Here is a 26,704-nt window from a genome sequence, read left to right as displayed (position 1 = left end):
ACATAGCTATACAGTTGAGAAATTAGCATCAATGTCAGACATACCTCTGACAGCATCTCATACTGCCCCCTCCTTCCCAGTGCTATGGTCAGTAAATCATATACGACAGATGCACTCTGAAGACTGATAATCCGATCGTTTTTATGCTCCGGAATACGACTTAGCACTGCATCTCTGTTGGCCTGAAATAAAAGCACACCGGAACAAAATTTAAGATCAGAATTCCCGTGTACCCTTGGAGATTGAATAATGCAGGCTGTCCCCTCTTTAGCACTCAAACTGTTATATTTACAGATGGTTAAACAAAAGAAATCAATGACACACAGTGATCTTAGAGAAATGAGTTCCCTTGTTAATAAAACAGAGACAAATCTTCAGGGAAGGGGGGAGCCTGTAAAGGACAATTGGCTATTTTTATTTGTTAATACATGAAGATATAAAGGTCTGACCCCTGCATTGTTAAACTGCGCAGTAGCAAAGAATGCAGTGGGTCTGCTTTGAGTTGACATAGATACATTTTAATGTATCCCCAGAAATGTTCAAGGACGCACATGAAAACAAGCCTAATTATTTTATCATGCATGAAGACAAAAAGTGCTTAACACAGAGCCAGTAGAAATCCAACAATTCTAAAACCCTGTGTGCCAAACATTGCATTTGTGTGAATTGAGAACCAAGCAGACATTTGCTCATTGGGAATGCTCTGCAGGCCCCTCAGGCATCACTGATAAACAAAGGTCTCCAGCGGATACGCTGGCTAGAAACCAGGTAACAGATGCCGTGACAGCTGTTATGTTGCTGCTGTCGAATGCCAATGGGAGGACCTCGTTCCATGGGAGGGTCTGAGCCCCAAGCCAAGGAACTCTTCTGCCCTGTCTAAAGGATATGGCACCTCCTGACCAGGGCCGGATTAACATAGGGGCTGATGGAGCTGCAGCTCCAGGCCCAGGCCCATGGAATAGGCCCATTGAAAAAAAAAAATGTAAAAAAATTTTTTTTTTTTTAAATTTTTTTTTTTTTTTTTACACACACACTACTCTTAGGTTTGCCACCTGACTGGTATTTTACTGGCACAGCCGGTATTTGAGACTGCCTGGCCGTGCCGGTATTGCAGTAATACTGGCAATACAAATGCAGGTATTTTTTCTCAGAATAAGTGGAGATTACTCTGCAATACCAGCACCGGCCAGTAGAGGTCACTGTGTGTGGAGAGAGGCAGGGATAGGAAGTTACAGCATATCCCCATAGACATATAATACCTAGACGCCGCATTGACCTCGGGGGGCCATGAAATGCGGGCACCCGGTGTGGTATTATATGTCTATATATTAGGACTTCTGTCCCTATTTTTTTTAATTTACTTTGCCTTAGTGACAAATCTCACTTTAGTAAATAGTGATGTGATTGTTTGATTTCTCCTATTCTCTTTATGCTATCTCCATGCGGACTTCAAAGTGCAAAAGACAGAGCTCACAATAATAAAGAGTTGTAGATATCTACATTTTATTTTGCACTGTTCCAAAATCCATATTAGTTAAAAATAGGTGAAAAGTAAATACATTACAAATCAGGCAAAGATCCAGTCCCAGTTTAAAACATGTATATTAAGATGATAGATTGTGGGGTTCGTTCACTAAACTTATAATTTTAGCAAACCTAAATCCAAATGCAACGCATAGTTTCAATCTGGAAATTCAAATAATTTCAATGTATTGAGTAAACTTAGTCGATAACGTAAATAACCACAGAGGTCTTAAAGCAGCAAATGTCAGTTAATTTTATTTAATATCCCAGGATTAAACATCATGCTACTGGATCTATACACCCTCCAGGTGGATTTTAAGACTAACCATGTTTACTTTCAGGACCTTGCTCTGCAGATCATAGACATATATATTCTATATATGTCTATGCTGCAGATCACACTGTGACCGATCCAAGATGGCGGCCCCGCAGCTCATCAGCGCTAATAGGAAGTAGCAGTCAATGCGGCGTCTAGTATTTTATGTCTATGCATATCCCTGCCTCTCTGTACTACTCACTGATCCGTGGGGACCAGCAACACAGCACAGAGTCCAGAAAGCAGCTCTACAGCTCAGATAAGTGAGGGATGGGGGGGAAAGGCAGCAGGGACACATGGGGACACTGAGACACTAGGGGACACATGTGGACACTGAGACTGAGACACATGTGGACACTGAGACACTAGGGAACATATGGGGACAATGAGACACTAGGAGACACATGGGGACACAGACACTAGGACACATGGGGACACAGACACTGGGAGACCTGGGAACACTGAGACACTTGGGGACACTGAGACACATGGGGATGCTGAGACACATGGGGACGCTGTTTCTCCCAGTGTCCCCCATCCAGTGTCTCAGTGTCCCCAAGTCTCCCAGTGTCTGTGTCCCATGTCTCTGTGTGCCTAGTGTCACCATGTCTAAGTCCACAACTGTCCCCATGTCTCCCAGTGTCCCCAAGTGTCTGTCTCCCAGCCAGTGTCCCCTAGTCTCCCAGTGTCCCCTAGTCTCCCAGTGTCCCTAGTGTCTTAGTGTCCCCAAATGTTTCAATGTCCCCATGTCTCCCAGTGTCTGTGTCCCTAGTGTCTGTGTCCCCATTTCTCCCAGTTTCCCTAAATGTCTGTGTCCCCATGTCTCCCAGTGTCCCCGGGTCTCTGTGTCCCCGGGTCTCTCAGTGTCCCCAGGTCTCAGTGTCCCCATGTCTCTCAGTGTCCTAGTGACATGGGGACCCACTGAGAAACTGGGAGAAATTGGGACACTGAGACACTGGGAGACTAGGGGACTGGGCGACATGGGGACACTGACACTGTGATACATAGGGACACTGAGACACTGGGTGACTTGCGAGACTGAGACACTGGGAGCAATCCATCTATACAGCAGAATCAAACTGTGAGTAGTTTGTTGGTGATTTTACAGAATTTTCTCTGATGTCACTCCTTGTGATTATACAAAGGATTAAGGCTAGTATTTTGTTCCAAGAAAGGTGGCAACCTTAACTACTCTTCATATACTCTTGCTTAAAGTAGCACTATAGGGTCAGGAACACAATCATGTATTTCTGACCCTATTATGTTAAAAACACCACCCTGCCCCCTTCTTGCCTCCCTAAGTATAGTAAAATATAACTTGTATTCAAGTCTGCAGCTGCTAGCTCTGCCTCTGAACTGACTGTCTGCTGACATCATCAGAAGTGGTGGTCTGAGCAAATTACAATACTTCCCCATAGGATTGTCTGAGACTGTCAACTAGGCAGATCAGGGGCAGAGCCAGCACAAGTCATAGCCCAGGCCAATCAGCATCTCCACATAAAGATAAATTTAATCAATGCATCTCTATGAGGAAAGTTCAGTGTCTGCATGCCGAGGGTGGAGACACTGAATGGCAGTGCTGCACACTAGGCAGTACTGCCCCAGGAAGCACCTCTAGCAGCCATCTAAGGAGTGGCCAGTGGAGTTATTTTCTCTGAAAAGACAGTGTTTACTGCAAAAGGCCTGAATGGAATGATTCTACTAACCAGAACAAATACAATAAGCTGTAGTTGTTCTGGTGACTATAGTGTCCCTTTAAGTTTGGAAGCTTAAGAGGGATGTGTGGGAACAAAACTTGTTTGGACTGGCTGACAATAAAATTAGTTTAGGTAATGCAGACGTTGGTCTCTCTAACACTGTGGCATGTCCCCATTCATCTACACTCACTACATACACCTTTTATCTGTCTCAGACTATACCAGGAACTTCTGCCTGCTAGTAAGAAGGTAAGGAGACAAGTGGACCAGCGAGTGCTAGGGGACAGTCCTTAGAAAGCATTGAGTGAGCGCATCATTAGACGCATTTATGTTAAGCTCAGGGTGCTGCCTGCATAGTATGCCCTTAGTTGGACAGCCTGCATGATTGGCGGGCAGCCTGACATGCATTCATGCCAGGCTGTCCTTCAAATTCTTTGGACAGACATGCCCCCTTTTTGGGCATGTTCTCCCCTTTTGGCAGGTCTGGTCATGTGATTCGCACCAGTGGCCACCCTTTTACCCTGCCCATTGACTGCCTGCTTCACTGGACACTGCTGTTAAGGGTTATGGATTTAATTGAAAGATGAAAGATATAAATTAGAGAGAGATTAGCATAGAGTATGTGTTTTCTTATAGCTGCATCCTATGAGTTTCCCTCCAGCACCATCTCCATCAGATACATGACGCTTGGGAGGTATGACTGTTTTAGTGTTTTTGGTCAATAAGATTCCGTAATTAGGCCCATCATAATTGTCAGCACCAGGCCCAGTGTGCTCTTAATCCGGCCCTGCTCCTGACACAAAAATGCAGTACAGCATCAGGCATGAGTGGGTACTTCTGCTACCGTGCGGCCAACATTTATGACCATATAGTAAAGAATGTTATGAAGCAACAGAGACAATGAGTTACCAGGACACAAAAAGACAATACCACCGACATCCAGCAAAGAATTTGGTGGGTACTAAAGCTGCAGGGTTTATTTACCAGCAGTGTTCATTAACTAACCGTGAGCAGTGTGGCGTTGACAAGTTTAAAATTTTACCTTAAACTAACCTTCGTTCTGCTCTTTTGAGATCAATGATATAAGAGATTACATATGTTATAGCCTCTTTATGTAGTGTTATTAATGCATTCATATAACTTGGTACCTACTTTTAGTGCATCTCCTGATTTACGCTTACTCCATGGGGCAGTCATCTTTAAGTCCACTTTGGTCAGAAGCACAACTTATCCTCCAAGAGAAAGGAAAATGAGATGGCTGGCATCTGCACGCAAGAACGCACACTGCCTCACTAACTGCATTGCCTTAGCTCGGATAAGAGTTGCTTGTAACTAAAGATGGCTGCACTCATGGACAAATCTTATGCACTGAATATTACCTGTACATATGTATTACAAATGTATACACACGGAGGTTGTAAACTTCTTTAATCTTATTTTAACCACTTAAGGACACAGCTTCAGAAGGGCCAGCATGAAGGAATGGTCCTTAATGGGTTAATAGTTTTCCTTTAAGAGTCCGCTATTCCACTGTCACCATTAGCAACAATAAACATGTCATCAGTATAAATAGCCAGAGGAGGTATGTACATCGCACACAGTCACAGTACTGATTACTGCGTATTGCTGGTAATAATGTCTCTTACCATGGACTCACTGATCAGCAGCAGCAGGAGGGCCTCTTCGGTGTTTTCTTGAGGGCAGAAAATGCTGAATAGGAGATACAAAAGGCTAACTAAGTAGTAGTATGGTAAATAATTGCAAACAATAAGAACAATGGGGTTACCCTGTGATAGAAATTACAGACCTGATGAAATCCCTAAAACATTAAACATAGGTAACGCAGAATGGAAGGTCTAATAAATGTAGACAGGTTTCTTAACCCCTTATGGACCGAGCTTAAATGTTTTTTTAACTTAAAGGGACACTATAGTCACCCAGACCACTTCAGCTCAATGAAGTGGTCTGGGTGCAATGTCCCTCAGGTTTTAACCCTTCACATGTAAACATAGCAGTTTCAGAGAAACTGCTATGTTTACATAGCAGGGTTAATCCAACCTCTAGTGGCTGTCTTCCTGACAGCCGTTAGAGGCGCATCTGTGACGCCGGATGCGAAATTTGCATCCAACATGCAGAACGTCCATAGGAAAGCATTGAGAAATGCTTTTCTATGGACTGTTAGAATGCGCGCGCATGCGCATTCCGCTCCACTCGGGAGCTGACGTCAGGGAGAAGAGGTCACCAGCGCCGAGGGAGCCCAGCACTGGATTAAAGTAAGTGTCTGAAGGGGTTTTAACCTCTTCAGCCCAGCGGGAAGGGGGCCCTGAGGGTGCGGGTCTCCCAAGTATTATATAGTGTCAGGAAAACGAGTTTGTTTTCCTGACACTATAGTCATCCTTTAAGGACTAAAGTATTTTTTGCATTTATGCTATGTGTGTTATTATTTTTCCCATTTATATAGCGCCAACAGATTCCGTAGCGCTTCACCCTCAATCTTTCTTATTTACTGCACCTACATAAATGATAAAGGGCTTTAAAGACATATTCCACTGCTCAAATACAAAATAAATGTAAAATTACTGTTAAGTAGATATACTGCAAATTAAAACTTGCATGTATTTAATTGTGCATCGTTTCATTGGAAGTATATATTAAAACAGCTTACAAAACCATGCTTACTTATTATAAAAAAAATACAGAAAAATGCAAAAAAAAAGAAAAATATTGTTTGTTTTTTTTACAGTTTTTGCAATAATAATGTGTGCATAATTAGTGCAGGTTAAGGAAAGTAATTAAAAATAAATTCATTTATTTGTTCTGATTTACAGAATATATAATGTGTCTGGGATTTTCAGTTTTTTTTTGGTAGTTACAGGTCACAAAGCACAAGGAGTAAAATAAAATTTTAATATGGAGCGATTTTAGAATTTGGTATGTTTGTCTTGTAAGCCTAATAGCCATAAAATAAAACAAAATTGCCACACAAAAGTATATATTTATATAAAGTAGACATCACAGGCTATTTACCTAAGGTTGTTTTGACACTTTCTACGTAGCCATTTTACCGCCAACCTCTGCTAAATATTGGAGTAAAATTGTGTTTTGGGGGGGTTTTCGCACACAAACGTATAACAAAGAACTTCTCATGTGTATTTTGTAAAGTTGTTGTGTGCTATTCCTGTACAAAGTTTTATTATGTGTTCAGTTACTTCTGCTGAGTACAACGGTACCCCCATTGTATGTCTTTGGCACTATTTTGTGAAGCTACAGTGCCATACAGGAGACCTGTCCTTTTCAGTATTCACAGTAGAATTTTGAGAGACGGATATAATGAGCCTATGCTTCCATTTGGGGTATTATAACAGTTTGACTGTTCAAAAACCCCCACAAAGGCCTACCATTTGTAAAAGTAGACACTCCAGGGTATCTCATAAGGTGCATATTGTGCCTTAACATGCCCCCATTTTTTACCATTACATGCCAAAGTATGTGGTAAAAAATAATTGTGTGCATTTTTTACATACGGATTGCATTTTTGGTGGGCATTTTGTATATTTCATATGTGCCACTAAGTTCAAACCCCCCAAATTATGCTCAGCTAAGTCTTCTGAGTAAAAGGACACCCCCATTGTATGTCTATGGCACTATTTCGTGAAGCTACAGTGCCATACAGGAGACCTGTCCTTTTCAGTATTCACAGTTGAATTTTGAGAGACGGATTTAATGAGCCTATGCTTCCATTTGGGGTATTATAACAGTTTGACTGTTCAAATAAAAAAACACAAAGGCCTACCATTTGTAAAAGTAGACACTCCAGGGTATATCATAAGGTGCATATTGTGCCTTAGCATGCCCCCATTTTTTCACCAATATATGCCAAAGTATGTGGTAAAAAATAATTTTGTGCATTTTTTGACATACGGATTGCATTTTTGCTGGGCATTTTGTATATTTCATATTTGCCACTAAGTTCAAAACCTTCAAATTATGCTCAGCTAAGTCTTCTGAGTAAAAAGACATCGCCAATGAATGTCTTTGGCACTATTTTGTGAAGCTACAGTGGCATATTGGAGACCAAGCCATATCAGTTTTTACAGAACTTTGAATTTTGACGCTGGACCTATGTGCAATTTCCAAGCATCTTCGTAAGTTTTAAATTCAAACTACCCCACAAAGGCCTACCATTTCTTAAAGTAGACACCCCAGGGTATTTCAAAAGGCATATTTTGAACCTTAGCGTGGGATAATTTTTCCGCTAGCTTGTACCAGGTGTAGTGGTAATAAGCGTTTTTTCTGCCTTTTTGACACACAAAGTGAGTTTGCACAGTATATTTTGCAAACCTTATGTGTACCACCACTCTATAATACTTTATATGTTGCTCAGCTATGTCGGCTGAGTACAAAAATACCCCCGTATGTACCTTTGCCAGGTATATGTGGACATCGGAGGGGCACATTTGGGACACAGCCATTCCATTTATTTTCAAACTTTAAATTTTTACGCTGTGCCCATGTCCCATTTTAGAGTATTTTACCAGGCTATATAATCCAAATACTCCATAAAGCCATACCATTTCTTAAAGAAGACATCCCAGGGTACTTCAAAAGGCATATTTTGAAAATTAGTGTGGGATCATTTTTCCGCTAGCTTGTACCAGGTGTAGTGGTAATAAGCGTTTTTTCTGCCTTTTTGACACACAAAGTGAGTTTGCACAGTATATTTTGCAAACCTTATGTGTACCACCACTCTATAATACTTTATATGTTGCTCAGCTATGTCGGCTGAGTACAAAAATACCCCCGTATGTACCTTTGCCAGGTATATGTGGACATCGGAGGGGCACATTTGGGACACAGCCATTCCATTTTTTTTCAAACTTTAAATTTTTACGCTGTGCCCATGTCCCATTTTAGAGTATTTTACCAGGCTATATAATCCAAATACCCCATAAAGCCATACCATTTCTTAAAGAAGACATCCCAGGGTATTTCAAAAGGCATATTTTGAAAATTAGTGTGGGATCATTTTTCCGCTAGCTTGTACCAGGTGTAGTGGTAATAAGCGTTTTTTCTGCCTTTTTGACACACAAAGTGAGTTTGCACAGTATATTTTGCAAACCTTATGTGTACCACCACTCTATAATACTTTATATGTTGCTCAGCTATGTCGGCTGAGTACAAAAATACCCCCGTATGTACCTTTGCCAGGTATATGTGGACATCGGAGGGGCACATTTGGGACACAGCCATTCCATTTTTTTTCAAACTTTAAATTTTTACGCTGTGCCCATGTCCCATTTTAGAGTATTTTGTATTTTTTTACTTTTTAAAACTTTTTTTACTTTTTAAAACTATTTTTTAAACTTTTGTTTTGCTTATTCATTTTTTTAAAGTTTCCTAAACTTTCGTAAAAATTTTTTTTACAGATTTAAAATTTTTCTAAGCTTTTTCTTTTACCGTTAACCCCTAACTAGCAGTAAGCAGCACTAACAGTAAATTCCCCATTTTCCCATAACTCCCACCCACCCCAGCTAGCAAAATATTTAATTATACAATATTTAAATTAGTTAATTAAATTAATTTAACCCCTGAGGGTTAAAAAATAAATAAAAGTTAATCGTCAGGGGTTAAAAAAAAATTAGATCACAGTATAATACTGTGATCTGTATTTTGATCACTGTAGGCAGTGATCGACTGGCAGGCAAGGGGTTAATTTTTATTTGGACTGGGTAAAGGGTTTATTTTTTTTTATTTTTTACTTAAACGTTATTAAAACTTTTTTTTTACTTAGTTTTTTAACTTTTTAAAGCTTATTTTAAAACTTTTTTTTAACGTTAACCCCTAGTTAGCCTAACACTAAATCCCCCAATTCCCCACTAACTTCCACCCTCCCCAGCTAGCTAAATTTATAATTTTAAAATATTAAAATTAATTAATAAAATAAATTTAACCCCTGAGGGTTAAAAAAAAAAAAAGAATTAACCCTCAGGGGTTAAAAAAAAAAAATCAGATCATATTAAAATGTAATCCCTGCCAATTGATCACTGTAGTCAGTGATCAATTGGCAGGGAAGGGGTTAATTTTTATTAATATGGGTAAAGGGGGGTGGGATTTTAATTTAACTTTTTTTTTTTTTTAACACCAGGGGGCAGGATCACTGAAGATCTGTCTCCCTGCACTTCACACTGAACCCGGAAGTGCAGGGAGGCGGAGGTGAGTATACAGAGCACATGTGCCCGCTCTGACATGCTGTCAGAGCGGGCCCATGAGCTGGGACAGCCCGATCCGGTGCTCCCGGTCTGCCTCTAATGCAGAGGCAGACCGGAGCACCACTAACCCCACGATCGCCGCGATTGCGGCGATCTGGGGTTAATTTTACCGCGTGACGGACGAGGTCCGTCACCCGTCGTTACAGAGTATATAATATGTCTAGAATTTCAGTTTGTTTTTGTTACGTCAACTGTTCATTTCTGAACTATATGTGTCACTGTGCCCCCCCCCCCAATACCCCCAAATGCCCTTGCCACTAATTTGAGAAGTTGCCATATATGAGAGTTGACTATTTTAGTTTTACAACAAACAAACATTTTCATAGATGAATTTCATGGACCTATTCCTCATTTTGGAGCATTATAGCAGTTGCATAGTTCAAAACACCTCATACATGCATATCATTTCTGAAAGTAGATACCATGGGGTATATTTTGAGCTTTATTATTATATTTTGAGCTTTATATGCCGGGGGGTGGGGGGTTAGAGAAATCAAAAAGAAATATGGACAGCATTCATGACAAGTTGATAGAGGAATGTAAAAATAAGGAAAGAAGAAAAACAAAAACTCAAAAAGGTAAATAGGAAGAAAGCGAAGAGCCTGGAGTAAAAAAAACAACAACATATAATGCAATGGATAAAAAAAAAATATATATATATATATATACATATACATACACTGCTCAAAAAAATAAAGGGAACACTTAAACAACACAATGTAACTCCAAGTCAATCACACTTCTGTGAAATCAAACTGTCCACTTAGGAAGCAACACTGAGTGACAATCAATTTCACATGCTGTTGTGCAAATGGGATAGACAACAGGTGGAAATTATAGACAATTAGCAAGACACCCCCAATAAAGGAGTGGTTCTGCAGGTGGTGACCACAGACCACTTCTCTTCCTGGCTGATGTTTTGGTCACTTTTGAATGCTGGCGGTAGAATGAGACGGAGTCTACAACCCACACAAGTGGCTCAGGTAGTGCAGCTCCTCAAGGATGGCACATCAATGCTGTGGCAAGAAGGTTTCCTGTGTCTGTCAGCGTAGTGTCCAGAGCATGGAGGCGCTACTAGGAAACAGGCCAGTACATCAGGAGACGTGGAGGAGGCCGTAGGAGGGCAACAACCCAGCAGCAGGAGCACAGCCAGAGCCCTGCAAAATGACCTCCAGCAGGCCACAAATGTGCATGCGTCTGCTCAAATGGTCAGAAACAGACTCCATGAGGGTGGTGTGAGGACCCGACATCCACAGGTGGGGGTTGTGCTTACAGCTCAACACCGTGCAGGACGTTTGGCATTTGCCAGAGAACACCAAGATTGGCAAATTTGCCACTGGCGCCCTGTGCTCTTCACAGATGAAAGCAGGTTCACACTGAGCACATGTGACAGACGTGACAGAGTCTGGAGACTCCATGGAGAATGTCCTGCTGCCTGCAACATCCTCTAGCATGACCGGTTTGGCAGTGGGTCAGTAATGGTTTGGGGTGGCATTTTTTGGGGGGGCCGCACAGCCCTCCATGTGCTCGCCAGAGGTAGCCTGACTGCCATTAGGTACCGAGATGAGATCCTCAGACCCCTTGTGAGACCATATGCTGGTGCAGTTGGCCCTGGGTTCCTCCTAATGCAAGACAATGCTAGACCTCATGTGGCTGGAGCGTGTCAGCAGTTCCTGCAAGACGAAGGCATTGATGCTATGGACTGGACCGCCCGTTCCCCAAACCTGAATCCAATTGAGCACATCTGGGACATCATGTCTTGCTCCATCCACCAACATCACGTTGCACCACAGGGGTTGGCAGATGCTTTAGTCCAGGTCTGGGAGGAGATCCCTCAGGAGACCATCCGCCACCTCATCAGTAGCATGCACAGGCGTTGTAGGGAGGTCATACAGGCACGTGGAGGCCACACACACTACTGGGGCTCATTTTGACTTGTTTTAAGTACATAACATCAAAGTTGGATCAGCCTGTAGTGTGCTTTTCCACTTTAATTTTGAGTGTGACTCCAAATCCAGACCTCCATGGGTTGAAAAATTTGATTACCATTTTTTTATTTTTGTGTGATTTTTTTTTGTCAGCACATTCAACTATGTAAAGAACAAAGTATTTCAGAAGAATATTTAATTCATTCAGATCTAGGAGGTGTTATTTTTGTGTTCCCTTAATTTTTTTGAGCAGTGTATGTATGTGTATGTATGTATGTATGTATATACACACACACACACACACATACATACATACACTGCTCAAAAAAATAAAGGGAACACAAAAATATATATTCTTCCAATATATATATATATATTGGAAGAAATAGGAGACACCGGTAAATGGGGACATTGGCAAAGTAAGCACAAAGGTAGACAATGTAGTGACAAATAAAAAGGTATCCCACAATGGATTGTAGGGAAAAGGAACAGTAAAGTACAATGGGTAATATAAATTTAAAAAAACACTATAACAGAGAAAAGCATGGAAGCATGGGGATGGTCCCAGAAATGTAAAAGTGTACCACGCCTCAAATTTTCCCATTTTGGCCCTGTTAACCAATTCTGATCAGATGAGGGAAATCTGCATAACTGGGACATTTGTTTGGAAGTTTAAGAATTGGGTTCATAAACAACAGTTACTTCCAACACCTAAAAATCTGTTGATTAACCCAATGTTAAAGGAAATCCGGCCATTTATTCTTTATAGTGCACACGAGAGTCCGTTAACAATTTCTACACACGGAAGGTATTTCTATTTATGTACCATTACAGGGAAACGTGCTGGGATTTAAAACTACAGGAAGGAAGCTCGTTTCACAATCAGAGAAGCAAAGTAAAAGTTCTGGTTCTTGGAAAGAATAAAGACGCGCAGAATTGACTTGTTATGCTTCCTCCAAATTAGGGCATAAACCTTCTCCCATAACACAGAGCTTCACTCTCAGGGACTCTCAGGGACTTTACCGACAATCCTTTATTTGATGAGCTCTGAAATCTGTATTGCACGTATTGTGACCTTGTTCATAACGTAAAGAATTTAGGAGAAGACCAGATGCAGAGATGTGATGTCTAAGCCGGTTAGACATCTTACCATAGGACAGCTCCAGGACACTCTAGGCACCATAATCACTACACTGGGCTGTCGTAGTTAAGATGCTTGGATTGTTCCTTTAAAGAGTGTTCGATTAAAATCTCCACATTTGCTAGTATTTCCTCCACGATATGTAAGAGGGTGTGGCAGATGAAAGGATGCAGGAGCAGCTTTGTATCGCTTAGCTATATTGTTTTTATGTGTGATACAAAATTACAACCTAATATACTTCTGTGTATTCTCCTCACTGTCATTGCAGACTATTTCGGACTCTGCTTCTACCTGTTAATTACGATTAACCTTAGCCTGCAACTACCATTCACTAAAGCCTGCTATATTGTGCTATAAATGCAAAGGCTTGGCCTGCAGTTGTGGAAGGGGCATGTTACCCTACTTAAACGTGCTTTTAGCGATCCGCATGTCGCTATTTCCGGTCGCCATCTGCTTTGCTCGTGGTTCTCCTGGCCTGGCCTTTTTGTCCACGGTCATTTCTGGGGCTTTGCTCTGGTCGGCTGTCCGTCCTGTCGTCTCGTTCCGTTGCAGTGAGTTACCTCCGTTCGGGAGTTTTTTTTCCTTTCCCCTTGTTTCCTGCTGCTTGCTTGGTTTTGCACGGGTTCGTGGCTATCGGGAGTTCGCCTGTTTTCCCCAACCGGTCCCGCCGTTTCTCCTATCTTGCTTGGTTTCTGCACGAATGCCTCACACATCCAGGGAGCCTATTTCTTTGATGGGCTTTCGCTTAACGTCTGCACACGGACACTCGTCTGTTAGAGGACTTTCACTAACAGTGAGCTCAGTCTGCCTTACGTCCGAGCTACATAAGGCAGAGCGGGTGGTAGCAGGATTTTTGTTACAACGCTTGGGCTCTGGGGTGGCCAGGCTTTTCAGGTTGCGTTAATACATGGTGCAGCTCAAAATACCGAGCGGTAGCGCCGCTTGAGCCATAGCCTATACTAGGGTTTCACACTGCTTGTTTCTGACAGGGAGTGAGGTAGAGTTGCCCTCGCTTTGCATTAGAGGCCACTGTTCCTGGCTACGTTTTCACACTTTATACACTTGCCCCGTCTTTACTTATTTCACGTATCTTGGGCGTGTATGTCAGCCATTGGTTTCTACACGTGTTCTGGAGTTGGTGGGTTCGACTGGTTATACTGACTGCAAACGGCAGTGCGTGCAGTACGAGGCAGACCCCTATTACTTTAGCTTGCTCATCTGCTGTATCATGCTGTAAGTGATTATTCTGAATACACTAAGTTTTTTCTTGATCCATAGTTCCTTTCCCTCACATACAGGGTGTTATATGGGATGGTACGCCAATACTTTGTGAAGTGCTCTACCCCCCCATTGCGATAGCATACAAGCCGACAGACTCATAGCCATGAGTCTGGGGCTGTCTGCGTTCTCCGCCAACTTGGGTGCCACTCCGCAATACTGCCGAGAGGCACTGGGGTGTAGTGGTGGAGAGATTCCTGGGACCGGGATGACCCCCCCGGTCCAAAGGGGGGGAGGGTGGGGGGGAGGCAGATGTCCACTGTGGTTAGTAAGAGTCAGCGTTGGAGAGCGGCCGTCTCGCTTGTAGGCCACAGTAGGTTGAGGGCTGGTAATCTGGACCTGAAAGGTTCCGAGTGTGGTATCAGTAGTAGGATCACCGCGGTTCCCTCTCTTCAGCCCTTGAGTTTTCCGGTACCATCCGCGGCTTGACTGTAGGTATGTGTCCTTTTTAGCTTATTGAGCTCAGGAGCTCGTGCAATGTGTGTCCGTTCGGCTAGCCAGTCAGGCCCCGCCCCAACTGTAACTTTTAAGGTGGACTCCAACTCCCATTACTACAAGCCTTCTGCTATATTCACTGGTCTACTAATGGACTTTATCCTTGGCTCTGAAGCCACTATTGTGTATCCTTACAACCTTACCATTCTCTTAATTGCCTGCAACTCTCTTGTAGTGGTTCTGGTGTCTCTGCAAGCTTTTTAATGTAAACACGGACTTTTTTAGAGAAAAGACAGTGTTTATGAGCTGGCTAGTTACACCTCTGACAGTCACTCAGACGGCCACAAGAGGTGCTTCCAATAACAGTGCTGCACAGTGTTCAGCGACTACCCGCTCTACATTGAAACGCTGAATGATCCCCATAGAGATGCACTGATTCAATGCAATCCTATGAGGAGATTCTGACTGACTGGCGCAGCGAGTCCGGCACGGCATGGGAGAAAAGGTACGTTTAAGCACCTTTCCCATGAGATGCAAAGTGGGGCCAGGGACCTAAATAAATAGTTTAACACTATAGTGTCAGGAATATATGTTTGTGTTCCTTTAAGCAACAATACATTATAGTGTTCCTTTAAGCAACACTGTGCAGCTTTCAAGGTTTCACAAAATATGATGATATTTGGGGGCAAATTAGCTTCTCCTCAATCTTTATGTTCTACTCTTTCTTACCACAACAACCTGCTCAGAAAATGCAAAGGAAAACACTTTTAAGAACTGATAAGGCAAAAAAAAAAAAAAAAAAACAACAAACCCCTCCCTCCTCTCCCACCCAAAAAAAACCCTGCAAATCATGATTTCAACCATAGCTTTCTGATTCCAGTATCAGGAGTTTGTACAACTGAGAAGCAGGCACTTACTTTTCTGCCATGTACACGCGTGGCCTCCTGCTAAGTGCATAGCATTTGGTGTTCAGTCCTTGGCGAAGAGGATCGTCTAAGGGGGACTGGTTAGGAGGGTCCTCCAAGGGATTCCAATAACTTTGTTCACACATCCCTCTGAGCAGTATCTCTGCCAACTGCCTGGCTATCGTCTGCGAGATTTAAAGGAAGAATTGAGTGCACATTATTTCACAACCCCTAATGCTCAACAAACACAGAGACACGGACCAGAAATACTACCAAGGCTATTCACCTAACTCAAAATTGTAGTGAATTCAAATGTGAATGGTAAAAGTTAGGCAAAGATAACAGACAGTGGCGTACATACCAGGGTCGCAGGGGTCGCGGCTGCGACCGGGCCCGGCCCACCAGGGGGCCCGGCCGCCCTGCGACCCAGGTATGTACCCACAGGGCCAGCCTCTTCTGCTGGGGGGCCCAGGAGCCGGCCACCTCCGGGCCCCCCCGAGGCTGGCCCTGCTGTCACCCGGCTGGCTGGCGGTCGGGCGCGAGGGAGCACTGTCCCCTGGGTGCTCCCTCTTCAGCTCCCTCGCGCACCGCACTGAAACCGGAGCCGGAAGATGACTTAGTGAGTGTGTGTGTTAGTGTTAGTGAGTGTGTTAGTGAGTGTGTTAGTGTTAGTGAGTGTGTTAGTGTTAGTGAGTGTGTTAGTGAGTGTGTGTGTTAGTGAGTGTGTGTGTGTGTTAGTGAGTGTGAGTGTTAGTGAGTGTGTTAGTTAGTGAGTGTGTTAGTTAGTGAGTGTGTTAGTTAGTGAGTGTGTGTGTTAGTGAGTGTGTGTGTTAGTGAGTGTGTGTGTTAGTGAGTGTGTGTGTTAGTGAGTGTGTGTGTTAGTGAGTGTGTGTGTTAGTGAGTGTGTTAGTGTTAGTGAGTGTGTGTGTGTGTGTCTTAAGCACTTACCTTTCTCCAGCGCCGGACTCCCTTAACGCTGGGGATCTCTCCGTCCCCATCCACCTCTCAGCTCCGAATGCACATGCGTGGCAAGAGCCACGCGCGCATTCAAACCGCCCATAGGAAAGCATTACTCAATGCTTTCCTATGGACGTTCAGCGTCTTCTCACTGTGATTTTCACAGTGAGAATCGCAGAAAATCCTCTAGCGGCTGTCAATGAGACAGCCACTAGAGGCTGGATTAACCCTCAGTGAAACATAGCAGTTTCTCTGAAACTGCTATGTTTTCAGCTGCAGGGTTAAAACTAGAGAGACCTGGCACCCAGACCACTTCATTGAGCTGATGTGATCTGGGTGTCTGTAGTGGTCCTTTAAGTGTATGTGTTTATGCATGCACTGGCATACATACCACGGTCGCACGGGTCCACGGGTCCCGGTGCCCGCCGCCATGTGTTGCGGCCCCAGCCTGCGCAGAGTAAGCGCTGGAGGGGGGGGGGGGGGGCCCGGATCAGTTTTCGCACCGGGGCCCCATGGGTTGTGTGTACGCCACTGATAACAGATCTGGAAAAAAAAAATGCAACTCATCTATAGTCACAGCTTTACTATTTTAGCCTCAATTTTACAATTTGGCTTTTAATGGCTAAAGTTCAGAGTTTACTGACTAACCCTGGCCTTCTCCTGGTTTTGGATTAGTATGCACATGTTATGTAGCAAAGAAACGGTTCATCTTTCAAGACTGATTAAAGTCCATATTCCTGCTTATCTGTGCATCATATACCATGTGTTACCACCTTTTAAATCCTCAGTTTTTAGGAGTGCAGCGCTATATCTAGATGTGAAATAGATATAGCGCTGCACTCCTAAAAACTGAGGCTTTAAAAGGTGGAAACACCTGCTAAATCTAAAGTTTTTTTTGTCTGTTCTGGTGATCTTTTATGTGTGGTGGGTTAAAAGGAGTACCCACAGAGTGTATACAGCAGCTACAACTTATTCCGAAAACTATACGTTAAAATTATACAGTGCCACCATTTCCACATGCTTTGTGTGTATATCCAATTTCATCATATAACGTGACTGTTTATCCTCTGCCAAGAACTACAGCTAGATATGATTCTCTGGAAGGGCCATAGCTTTCTCACTGAGATCAAGGAGAGTGCTCATATATGAACCATGCAATGCTCTAAAGGTAGCACAATCACCATGGAAACCAATGTAATATTGCTGATGATTGCTTCATGTTTAGAACATTATTCCTCAATATATCTGTATATAAGACTTCACAGCAATGTAACATGGTAACCAATGTAACACTAATAACCACCTTTCTTTCCTTCAATTATTAATAAAGTAGTAGAATCCTGTTACCACTCACTTCTAAATTACTACCACCTGCTGATTGTTACCAATGACAAATGGCTCCTCTCATCTCATTTCCCAGTTTTGCTCGTGTCAACTGGCTCTTCTCTCACGCCACTTTCTTCTTTAGGTTATTTAACTCTGCCCATCCCGAGACTACTACTACTAAAGCTCTGTTGCCTATTGTGGGTCAGTTACCCCAATAGCTTTCTGGTGTAAGCTTACAAGCAGGGGTCCCATCAGAACCCTTTATTCCTAGATTATTAGCACATGGCTAGAGTCTCCTTAGCTCCTACTGTATCATTCAAGATGAAATCAGAAAAACATGTCTCCTTTATGTTAGTCTAAAATGTGAAATCACTTTGTGAGCTCCCACATTCCTAGTTTAGTAAATAAACCCATGTATGAAAAAAATCTATCAGTTAAGCAAACCTATATAATAAAGTGCTAGAGAATAAGTTAGCGTTTAAAGAAAGACCTGAGGGACCATAACCACTTTAGCTTAATTCTTCCTATGCCCTGGATTTCACTAATTTGTCCAAATGACAAAATAGGACTTAAAAGTGTAGCCTGCTAGAGCGCTCAGAATTAAACTGCCAGGCCAATGCACCAACTCATGTTAATAAGTTCGTATTGCTGAAAAGGAGGGACTTGCAGATGCTGCTTCGCTGGAGAAGGTGTTTGAAAGCCCAAACACTGTCCCTGCCTTTGTGCATCCAACACCCATCATCACAGAGACAGACCACTCTTCTAACCTGATCAAGCTGCATTTAAATGGCAGCGCACAGGAAGGTAATGACGTGGGAGTTGACCGTTTTTTTATATCTTAATGATAGAATAGGATTCTATGTAGACATTTGCCATAAGGTTGCCTTACACAAAAAAAGTCCTCCTCTATACTCCGTGATTGCTAACCTTGACACCATAAATTGTTTCTTGACTACATTTCCCATGATTCTCAGCTAGCTTTTAGGCTCTAAAAGATAGTTGAGCATCATGGGAAATGTAGTCAAGAAACTATTTATGGTGTCAATGTTAGCCATCACTGCTCTATAACATGACACTACATAATGACAGGTTCACGATCAGTAAGAAGGGTATAGTGTTCACATACTATTGAAGGACATTTATGAATTCTGCTCAGCAGGGCTTGAAAATGCAACTGATGGAATGTGGAATTCATGTGCACCGTCATATAGTGGATTAACTTCACACCGAGAGCATGTGAATTCCTTACACTGCCGTCAGAACAGAAAGCAGAGAGAAGCAAAAATTTGGAGGAGTGAAAACACATTTTCTTTACAGTTTCCCTTTAAATGAACACATCAAGCACTATAGCCACCAGTGGGCAGTAGTGTAATTTCCCTAGGGTCTGCTGGGCACCAGTCACCTTCACATTAAGACCCAGTGGTTCTCTGCTGTGAGCTGGCACGGTAGTGCAGGGTTAAGCTCATTGGTTGAGAATAGTCAGCTAAAACTCTCAGCCAATGAAAGGAACTCAAAGTAGGAAATGATTTGCACTCTTAGGACCAAGTGGTTTGACTATTTACACAATGACTATAGCGTTCTGTAGTGGTTATTGCAGTGTTTCTTTAAGACAGGATTTTTCTTTTTTTGGGGGGGTGGGGGGGAGGGGCCAATAATGAATCACATTATGTTAGAAGATCTCATTTAGTGTAAATATGGTGAGAGCACTTACCATCCTCAGGTTCTGAGTTGTTCTGGTCTCCACTGCCCTCAATATCTCTCTGAATCTCCCGACTCCCCTTGTAAGGTTCCTGGGTGCATTAAACATGCAAAGTTATTCCTGTACATTTGATTCTATTCAATTTTACAACAATGCTGAAGTTTATTCACAGAAACTAGAAGTCAAGATAAATTATTATGAACAGCAAACATCTATCAAAATTTTAAACCTGTTCTTGGCACTTTAATCTCTGCAACAAGAAATATCTAATGCATCGTATATGTGGATCACAGGTATATTTTTTTAACCAATAGGTAAAGTTAACTTTCCCAAAGGCCACTAAAAATCATGTCATATTCCAAACTATGTATACCTCACCTCTGTCCCTACACTGTATATTATGCATGTGTAAACAATGGGTGTAGTGTATATCTGTGATGTACGGTATGTTATAAAACTTGATGCATATTAAATGTGTACTGTATGTATGCTGTGTGTGTAAAAGGAGAGAATTAAGAGAAGTGATGCTCTGTTAAAAAAGACAAAATATGGAACATGTGGGTAGAGACACCATAGCTAGACAGAGACATATGTGGCAGGAGATCCCATCATACAATAACTGTGCTCACTGATTCCTTCACGAAATAACAGTTCCCACAGTTGCCATGCGCAAGTACCCGCGCCCACAAATTTCACCCATAAGGACAATATATGAACATCCTACTAATCATAGAGTTCAGATGTTTTAGGTATTTACAATCCAGCACATATTCAAACATTGGTTGTACAGTGGGTCATACTGATGTGCACAGTGCCTTTAAACGTAGCACTGTCATGACACCTTGCATGAAGGCAAGAGAGCTGAAGATCTTAAAAATTCCCTTTTAACTGCTACATCAATCACTACAGAATTCCAAACATCATCTTAAAGCAGCAAAAAACAGCAGAACAAGAATTATGCATTAGGAGATTCATGAGATGGATTTAATTGCCAAGCAGCTGTACACAAGCCTCACATCAACTTGCGCAGTGCCAACCATCAGCTGGAGTGGTCTAAAGCACATCATTACTGTTTTTTTGGGTGGTGGATACCTGATCTTTGGAGTGATGAACTCGGATTCACTAGTTAGCAGCCTGGTGTAAGAAAATGAGTGTGGCAGATACCAGGATAATGTTACCTACCAGAATGTACAGTGCTACCTGTAACGTTTGGTGTAGGAGGTATAATGCCCTAGGGCTGTGTATCAGAGTTTGGTCTAGGCCCCTTAGTTCTAGTGAAGATTCAACTGCTACAAGATACAATGACAGCCGGGTGGCTCCAACTTTGTGGCAACATTTTGAGGAAGGCCATTCCACAAAGCAAGGTCCATGAAGACGTGGTTTTAAGAGTTTGGTTTAGAGGCCTGCACAGAGCCGTGACCTTAACCACACTGAAGTGATTTGAGATGATTTTGAACTTGGACTGTGAACGAGGCCTTTCCATTCAACAAGAGCACGTGACCTTACAAATTCTCTTTTGGCTGAATGGGCAAAAATTCACACACACACAATCCAAAATGTTGTGGTAAGCCTTCAAAGAACAGTAGAAGCTGTTACAGTAGCAAATGAGGTGGGGGAGACTTTGTATTAATTCCCATGGTTTTGGAATGCAACACACAACATGCTCATATTGCTAAAATTACCAGGTTTCCACATACTTTTGGTGATATAGTGTAACGGTGCCCATAGACCCACCCCTAAGTAACTGCAGTCATAGATTGTATCCATATGTGATGGCCCCCACAGATCTCACTCTTAAGTAACTACCATCATACACTATACCCCTAAGTAACTGCTACCATAGAGTCCATTCCAAGGTCAATTCCACCATGGATTTCATAACTAATTAAATTAAGCCATATTTTTCATCCCAGTAAATATGCCCGCAAAAGTCATCACTAAGTAACTATGAATGCAAATTCCATCCCTAAGAAATTGCAGTTTCAGGTTCTGCACAAAGGATTTACTTACCTTTGCAAAAATAAGAATCTGAGAGGGATGCTTTTGTTTTTAATGAGAACAGATTCTCTGAAAGCACAGTAAACAGCAAATCCTATATGCAGTCCCCAACAGACACCAGCTGATCTCTCCTTACATATCAAATAACTGGAAATAGCTCAGCCATAAAATGCATTTGCCTTTGCATGTCCGAGATGTCGGCAATGTAGGTACAACTGACCTCTGCCCTGATATGAAGCAGGGTAATGCTATTTACTCCAGTCCATTATTTGGCAACATATACCCCAGGGAGTAATGAATGTGTGATTTCGGCAGTAAATTCACAGTTTCATTTCCTTTGTTTGCTCCAAGTAACAATTGCATACCGAGGAAGATCTGGAAAAAATATAACATCTATAGCAATAAAAATAGATGTCCATCACCACTTTAATATTCCATTATATTATTCCCTTAATGCACTGAATAACCTCCATCCTTGTATTGATCTCCCCCCACCCAATACATGCTTACTTTTATAAAAAATGTAAGCTTTATTTAATATTCTTCGTTGTATTTGCTTTCTCCACTGTCTATTGAATGGGTGTCTACATAACCAGCGAAGAGGGAATTTATGATGATATCACTCCATTGGGAACCCATTTTTTATTATTTGATCTTGTAAAGGGATAGATATGTTCCTCGAAGGGGGGAGAATTCTTCCCACCTCCCTCCCCTATCATTGCTGGCACAGATCTCAGCTTACAGCTTATTTGCTAACCCCCAAGGATGTACGGACACAAACCGACCCTCCATAATTCCTCTTGCTGAATGTGGAATAATTACTAAATTCCAACACCCTTTAAGACTGTTTTGGCACAGATCTCTCATCCCTTTTTCCTCTCAGGTTCATGCTAGCACAGTTCTCCCCCTTTTTTGCTTTGATGTCTTGCAAATCAAGCTACGAGTGAAGATGGCTCGCTTCTTACAGTAGGGGAGTACACAGAATGGTGACAGTTTGCCTTTACACAGACTGGGTACAGTGTGAATGAGGCAAAACATGACATTAAAAGTCATACTGTTGGACTCGGCCTGTACATTAAAGGTATATGGAATGAGGTATGTGATGCTATAGAAACCAAAGTTATTTTTAACATGCTACCTTGAACCACAAATCTGGTCTTACACTGAGTAGGTCATGCAACGATATTCAACGATATTTTCCCCCTTTTATTTGTAATGTTTTTTTATTTTTCTAGCCCTAACAGAACAGTCAGGTCCAACCAAATCAAAAATGCCAGAGAATCACAAAAAAAAATCAAGAAAGCGTTACTGGAACAATAGACCATAAAAGGGCACTGAACACTGGCTAGACTAAAGTATTTATTTGATATGGGGATGTGACAGCATTAGCATCCCTTCCATGCCCCCAGAACCGAATTGTGTGCTGAAAATGACGTGATTGCTCATCATGTGCACTGCGTCATAAATAGAAGCAAAATTAAGTGTAAGGATCATTGCCAGAGCATGATGGAGGACGGAATGCAGGATGTCAGAACACAGCGCAAGTGCGAGGAATAGCAGAGAGGGCAGAAATCGTTACAATATCTATATGAAAAAAAGCAATATAATACACCCTGTACGTGCACATAAACTCACGTTGAATGATAAAAATACCCATTGGAAGCTAATAAAAAAAAAAAAAAACTAAATTTTCAGTGCTTCCCCTGAAAGGATTATTACGGCATAGGCATGTGCCGTTAGTGCATGTGCAGTCTGACAGCCAACAGTCTGAACAGACAATTACACCTTTTGATCATCTATGGACATTTCTAGTAATGGAAAAGTTACAGACAGTCTCTAAAACAGACCTGCCGAACTGCTTCGACATCAGTAGGGACAGTCCATGGTGATTACTTCACTTGTAGAATATTGCCCTAGAATTTTGGAAGGGCAACGTTCTAGAAGTGAAGTAATTACTATGGAAACCATGGAATGTCCTTAAGGATAGCTCCACTTTTAAAACTTTGTCTCAGAATTCACTTTAAAACAGAACCCCCTCACCCCCTACCCCCCCCCCCCCTACCCCAATGTACACACAGGATGATGAAAACATTTAAAGTTTAAATTTGCTCTTGCCCTCTTTTTACATCTTTACATCAAAACAAGCTGTAAAAAAACATAAAATACAAAGATGTATCAAAAAGACAGTCATTTGATTTAAACCTGTTCATCTGTTGATCCCCACATTTGCATGAAATCCTGCAAAGTTAAAGGATTTAAACGCACTACATTGGCCCTGCAAACACTATTTGAGTTACCGGGTTCCTTAAACCCTCTCCTGGTATACGTTAGTGATGTATTTTTACCGTCTACACGAGACAGAATGATTATAGCAAAGTTATTGTGATTTACGGCTTTGCATTTACCCTACGATACTTCATGTAACCACATCCCAGATCACTATAAATCAGTTTACTCAGAGCAACAATGGAAAAGTGAAAACTAATTACGTTTCTGCTCATAAAAGTTGCATTGTTTTCGTCTCGCCTGCAAACAGCAACAGATCCGTTATATCTTAAAAGACAAAAATGTTTGTAAGTGCCTCTAAATTACAATCAGCTTTGAATTCGTGTGGAGTGGGTCTTGTAAATACAGGAATGCATCATGGAAAGCTCATCCAACTGATTACACAACCTTAAAGGCAGTGAAAATCAGTTTATAGGTCAGATCAGATGCTTTAACCCTTTGTTTACAAATGGGGAAATTTGCGTGCTGATGCAAGTGCTCCCTTAAATGTGGGTATTGATGAATTATAAGCAGGGTTGGCAATGAACAGGTTAAGATGGCTTATAGCACAATCTGCATTAACACATTAACACAATCATCAAACACAGATTTCAAAGACTTCCAGTCAACAGTGCTAGCTCAGAGCTTTATCAAAGTGCTTAATGCTGCTCTTGACACAATGTCACGCTGATAACCATTAGGAGAACAGGACTTGGTTACAGAGATGGTGAAAGAAATTCCTTGCCGCTGACCTACATTCAGCCTCTGTTAGTGCTGCTCAGCAGATCAGAACTCCTGAATCATGCTGCAGACCTGGGTACAGTGAGGCCTACCAATTCTCCTGTTTCCCTGGGCACATGCTACACTTTACATCTAGAATCTACAAAGATCTAACCTTTAACACAGGCGATTACGGCAATTCTCCTAATTACTGCAGTGGTGAAGGATGCATATGTAATAAGACATTAGTAACAAATAGGAGCATGGTGAAATCACTGGCTTGTGATTCAGCCTATTACACACTTAGAAACAGCCACTTAATAGACATCAAATGTCAAATTCTATCCAATGGAAAAATAACCAAAGCACCCACTTTTTAAATCAGCTATGTGAGCCTCACCCTGGAATCACCACATTACTCTCAATACAATGGAATTGTACGAAGCTATGTTGCAGAAAATATCTGGCCCATTTGACAATCGTGCTGGAGTATGGTCTGGCTGGAAAGGGTATTGGATGAGCGGCTAAGGGTATTTCTCAGGACCCCAGCTGTGTTAGAAGCGGAATATTTGCCGTTTAATTTTTATAGCCTTGCAGAAAAGTGCAATAAAGCTGTGGCTTCAGATATTGGTTGTTTTTTTTTTTTTTAAGTAAATACTGCAGTAGGTGTGAACCAGGAATTTAAATTGAATCCTAGAGGATACAGGAAGATGGCAGAATAATCAATATGTGTTCTCATGTTCTTCAGGTGCACCTGAATAACATAGATTTTATTTCCGAAACGCGTGCACAGGAGTGAGCAGTCCGCAATGGTTAGTGGGACTGAGCGAGCTAGCAGATCCCAGATAAGCTGTGTTAACAAACTCACTATGGCAAAGTCTTACATTCTGATGCATGACATCTTAAAATTAATTTTGCTAATGTGTGCCTACCTTGTATAAACAATAATTTTTAAAAATACAAACAGCCATGACATTCCTTTGAATGTAAACCACCTAAAAGATGGAATGGACTCCAACAAGAGGTGACCACCAACACAGCAGATTAAAATTCCACTACCCAACAGGGAACTTTTGATTATTTTCATATTGCACTTCATTTTATTTCATTAGATTATCCAGAAACGGAGACACTAGACAAGAAAGGATTACTCACTAAATTGAGAATTTGAATCGGGAATTCAAACAGAATTTCTAATTTAAGGCCAAGATGATCGAGCTAAAAAAAAAAATGTCAAAGTCAACTATGCTTCCAGTTTGGCTTATTGACCTTAAATTTGAATTCCGTAAAGTTTTATCTGTCTGAGTAACTTTCTCTATTCCTTTTCTTTGATTCACTCATTTCAATTTAAACTATTTAAAACCAACACTACAAGCACCATAATCACTATATGTTGCTGCAGTGGTTATGGTATCAGGAGTGCCCTAGTACCCTCCAGGGTACGTTGTCAAACCACCGCCTCTCTTGACGGGAGCTGCAGCATTGATCTGCTATGGTCACGCTATTGGCTGAGACTATGACTGCGGCCCTCCATGACAGGGCTTGGGTAAGTGGAGCATTGCAGGAGCTTTCCTCAGTAGGGGAGACAGCAGCAGGTGTCTGGTGGAACCCAGGTAATTTTTCAAAATGTTCCTAAATGTTTTGACTACTTGCTCTGTGAGGCTGCCAGGCTCTAGTGGTTATGGTGCCCCTTTAACTTGATAAAAGCCTCTGTGTAGGCTGAAACGTTGCACTTTTTTTTCCAATAAACCTGCCTTCCTGCAGGTGCCTGGACTTAATTTATTTTATCTACTAAACTGGGTTTTGCTAACCCTGATAATCAGCTGGATTCCAAAGTGTGAGTGCGGTATCCTCGGTTTGTGAATTACTATGGTGCTCCTTTAAGGCAGAATTTAAGGCAGAGTTATGTGCACCATTTAGATGTACATGGACACAGTACAATATGAAAAGTTCCAGATCGAAACAGGATTGACCTTTAACTCCCATCTGGTTTCCCAGATTTTACACTTTTCTTTCTGATAAGCATAATGTTTGTCCAGCCTTGCGATGCTGCACACTCCCAACAGTGTCCCCATAAAACATTATTAAGCAGCCAAGTTCAGTTTATATAGTAGTTACTCTTGCCTAATATTTTATGCAGGAAGACAGTTTAACAATACTTTAATGTGCGGCTTGTGGCTGTGTATACCAGTAGTTATTCAATCTGGGATTATTATTTTTTTTTATACATATTTAATTTTGGAAGC

At 41.8% G+C, this 26,704-nt stretch overlaps 1 protein-coding gene across 2 annotated transcripts in view; it reads right to left on the bottom strand.

Annotated features, from left to right (window-relative positions):
• The window catches only part of TTC7B (tetratricopeptide repeat domain 7B), a 163,181-nt gene that overhangs the window by 74,381 nt on the left and 62,096 nt on the right, over window positions 1-26,704 (bottom strand). For both annotated transcript variants that reach the window (XM_063440135.1, XM_063440136.1), the window contains exons 6-9: window positions 19,488-19,566; window positions 15,506-15,678; window positions 5,184-5,247; window positions 45-182 (exon numbers count right to left, since the gene is read on the bottom strand). In XM_063440135.1, the coding sequence (XP_063296205.1) occupies window positions 45-182; window positions 5,184-5,247; window positions 15,506-15,678; window positions 19,488-19,566 (454 nt within the window). The remainder of the gene's footprint in view (window positions 1-44; window positions 183-5,183; window positions 5,248-15,505; window positions 15,679-19,487; window positions 19,567-26,704) is intronic.

The sequence above is a fragment of the Pelobates fuscus genome, chromosome 13 (assembly GCF_036172605.1).
Source record: "Pelobates fuscus isolate aPelFus1 chromosome 13, aPelFus1.pri, whole genome shotgun sequence".
NCBI classification, from domain to species: Eukaryota; Metazoa; Chordata; class Amphibia; order Anura; family Pelobatidae; genus Pelobates; species Pelobates fuscus.
Note: the sequence above shows the minus strand (reverse complement) of the source record. Positions and strands in the feature narration are given on the sequence as shown.